At 40.8% G+C, this 2,993-nt stretch overlaps 1 protein-coding gene across 1 annotated transcript; it reads left to right on the top strand.

Moving 5' to 3' along the window:
• Positions 1-425: 425 nt before the first annotated feature.
• LOC103769344 (fibroblast growth factor 13) lies at positions 426-2,014 on the top strand (the record flags this gene model as incomplete). The annotated part of the gene is made up of 2 exons (XM_008936531.1): positions 426-624; positions 1,878-2,014. Coding segments are annotated over 2 exons (336 nt in total), but the record flags the coding sequence as incomplete, so codon positions are not given.
• Between the last annotated feature and the right edge of the window lie 979 nt (positions 2,015-2,993).

Raw genomic sequence — 2,993 nt, forward strand, 5'->3', positions numbered from 1 at the left:
TTGAATTTTTATTGCCCTTTCCTCACAGGCAGTTAAGGCCCCAGTCAATGCAGAAAGGCATCTCGTGGCCTCGCTCCTCGCCTGTGGGGCTGTGCCAGAGCCGGTCCCATGGGCCTGGCACCAGGCCTGTGTCTGCCTAACAGCCATTAGTTGCCTCGATCAATAATTCTTTGCTTGGACTTTTTTTACTCGTTGTTCAAAAAGATTTGATTATGCTCCTTGGAGCTGCTCACAGCGTCATTTCACAGGTTTCAAATTGTGTTACTCTTTTGTTAATACTTTTTAGGGCCCGTGTTTCGTAATTGGGTAGTGGAGGGTGAGAGGTATGTCTTTTAACTGCCAGAAAAGCAATGAATATTGGATGCTTTTTCATTAACTGATGTGAGATTCAACACTGCACACATTGATCTGTTACTTTCTTGCAGGAACATTTTACACCTGAATGCAAGTTCAAAGAATCAGTATTTGAAAACTACTACGTGACGTATTCTTCCATGATCTACAGACAGCAACAGTCTGGCCGGGGTTGGTATTTGGGTCTTAACAAAGAAGGAGAAATAATGAAAGGAAACCACGTGAAGAAAAATAAACCTGCAGCACATTTTCTTCCAAAACCATTAAAAGGTAATTGCTTGGGTTTGTTCTGCCTCCCTGAACTGACATCATCTTGTGTCAGAGGTGTTTAATTGCTGCACATACATATTTGAAGGGTTCAGCTACTTATAGAACAGGAGTATAATGTTCTGTAACACACTGTTCATTTAGCCAGAGCTGCTTTTTTTTTAGATGTCTTTATGTTACCTCTGCATTTCTCTAATCTAAACAAATATATGTATTAGTTTCTTTATGCCTGAAGTCCACACTGTCTCCATTATAGGTAACAAAGGCTCTGCCTCAGATGGCTCAAGCATCTGCTTGTGGGACATAAGTGACATGACAAGCTCTGTAGCTTGTCAGTCTGTGCTTTATGTTACAGGATGTTTGTTTGTCTGGTTTTGCCTGGGATAAAGCTCTAGCATGCAGTGCTTAATAAACCACAATTAATGTGCTATCAGCTTGTGACATTAAAGGTAATAATGCATGTGGCATACGTGTACCACTGTGCATTAAAAGCCAGAATGTACAGTCATCCCAGTTAACTGAAGGATCTGAATCAGGACTGTGGTCAGACTTGGCTCCCTCTCTGGTCAATACAAGGAGAGAGATCTTAGATGATGTATGGAGGTGCTCCTTTTCCTCAGAAGAACTAGTTTTTATATGCTCTTTCCTTAAGAGGAATGAAACTTTCTTCTGGGCTGTGCTTTTAGGTAGCCTTTTAAGGCAGTGTCATTTTGAAGTCAGAGAGGATATTTCAAAGGTGCGTTGCCCTGTGTGGATGCTGGACTAGCTTGGCAGTCTACATTTAGGACTAGGTGTTAACTAACTGATGTCGAGGCTGATCCTCACTTGTAATGTTTGTAGAAACAAAGGAAACAGAAGACTGAAGATCCATTTTTGCACCCATGTACTTAGGCTGCATATACAAGGAACAGGTGAAATCACAGCTGTCGAGGGTGCTACTTCACCCTTAATAAGGAAATGCTGATTTATATCAGCCTAAGTCTATCTTGCAGAGTTTTTTAAGTGCAGTGGGTAGGTGGGTGATTTAACTGGGAGAGGGAAGGAGCTGTGGTGTTTTCCTTCTGAAAAAAGGACCACAAAGGTTCTTAGGGAGTGTTTGAAGCAAAAAAAGAAAAGGTCTCCTTGCCATCTTTCTTTCATTTGGTCCTTCCATTGCCTATTGCTGCACAAAAAGCCCCAGCGTTTCACAGCGGGGCTTGGCGCCAGCAGCCCGAGTAGCCCGTGACGCGTACTGACGTGCTGCCTTTCTTTTGCAGTGGCCATGTACAAGGAACCTTCTCTCCACGATCTCACAGAGTTCTCAAGGTCTGGAAGTGGGACCCCAACAAAGAGCAGAAGCGTTTCAGGAGTGCTAAATGGGGGTAAATCCATGAGCCAAAACGAGTCAACGTAGCCAGGTTTAGGCAAGCCAAGTGCTCTCTAAACAGAACCTTACCTCTGGATGCAGTTGAATTCTTACTAGCAGTCTTTCATCCAAACGTTCAATTGCCCAGGACAAGCCACCGAACTTGCATAGGTCACTCGTTTATCAGCCATTAAATCTACTGGTTGTCAAAGGATATACCCCAATAATGTAGAATATGCTTGTGCATATCACAAGGCACTTGGATAGCCAGCAAACATAACTGCGGAATAAATCTCGGAGAAGAAATGTCCAGCTCTTTCTCTCTCTCTCTTTTTCTCTCTCTCTTTCTCTCTCTCTCCTATGCTTTGTGGAATATGAAACAAAAACATTTCACAGCATTCACTGCTGATAAGAATTTGCTTTCCAACTCCGAAAAAGACCACTTTTGCTCTTCAAAGGAAATTTTAATGCTTGTATGTTTTATAGGGGCAAACAAAAAAATCAAATATGTAAACTCTGTTGTTTCCTTGGCTTACCGTTTTATATCTAAGGCTTGATAAAAAAATGTATCCTTTAATTTGGAATAGTGCAACTTTTTGATTTCTGAACTCCAATGGGTCTTTAAAGCTATGTCTTTAAAAAAATAATTAAAAATTCAGGGTTGGAACTGAGAGTTGGTGTCTCAGGCTCAAGCAAACAGTGTTCTTGTGCTTTTAAACACAATGAAATATAAATTTTTATAGATTTGTAGTTTCTGGTAAAGTTCTTGTGCTAACCCCAGTCTGTAGGAATTGAGTTGTTTTGTTATCCCAAGTGGAAGCTAACAGAAAGGGATAAAATTATCCTCCAGTGTAGATTTCTCTTAATTCCATTTTGTGTGTCATGTTAAACTATTGTTGTGGCTTCTTTTCTAAAGACAGAAACTGTGGAATTAAGGTGACTTAATTTTTTTATAAGAAATGTCTTATTTGTAAAAGTCCTTCTTTCACTGTAACGGGCACGTGAATATTGTGTAGGAGGAAGCGTT

Source organism: Merops nubicus, unplaced genomic scaffold, assembly GCF_000691845.1.
Source record: "Merops nubicus isolate BGI_N331 unplaced genomic scaffold, ASM69184v1 scaffold11333, whole genome shotgun sequence".
NCBI lineage: Eukaryota > Metazoa > Chordata > Aves > Coraciiformes > Meropidae > Merops > Merops nubicus.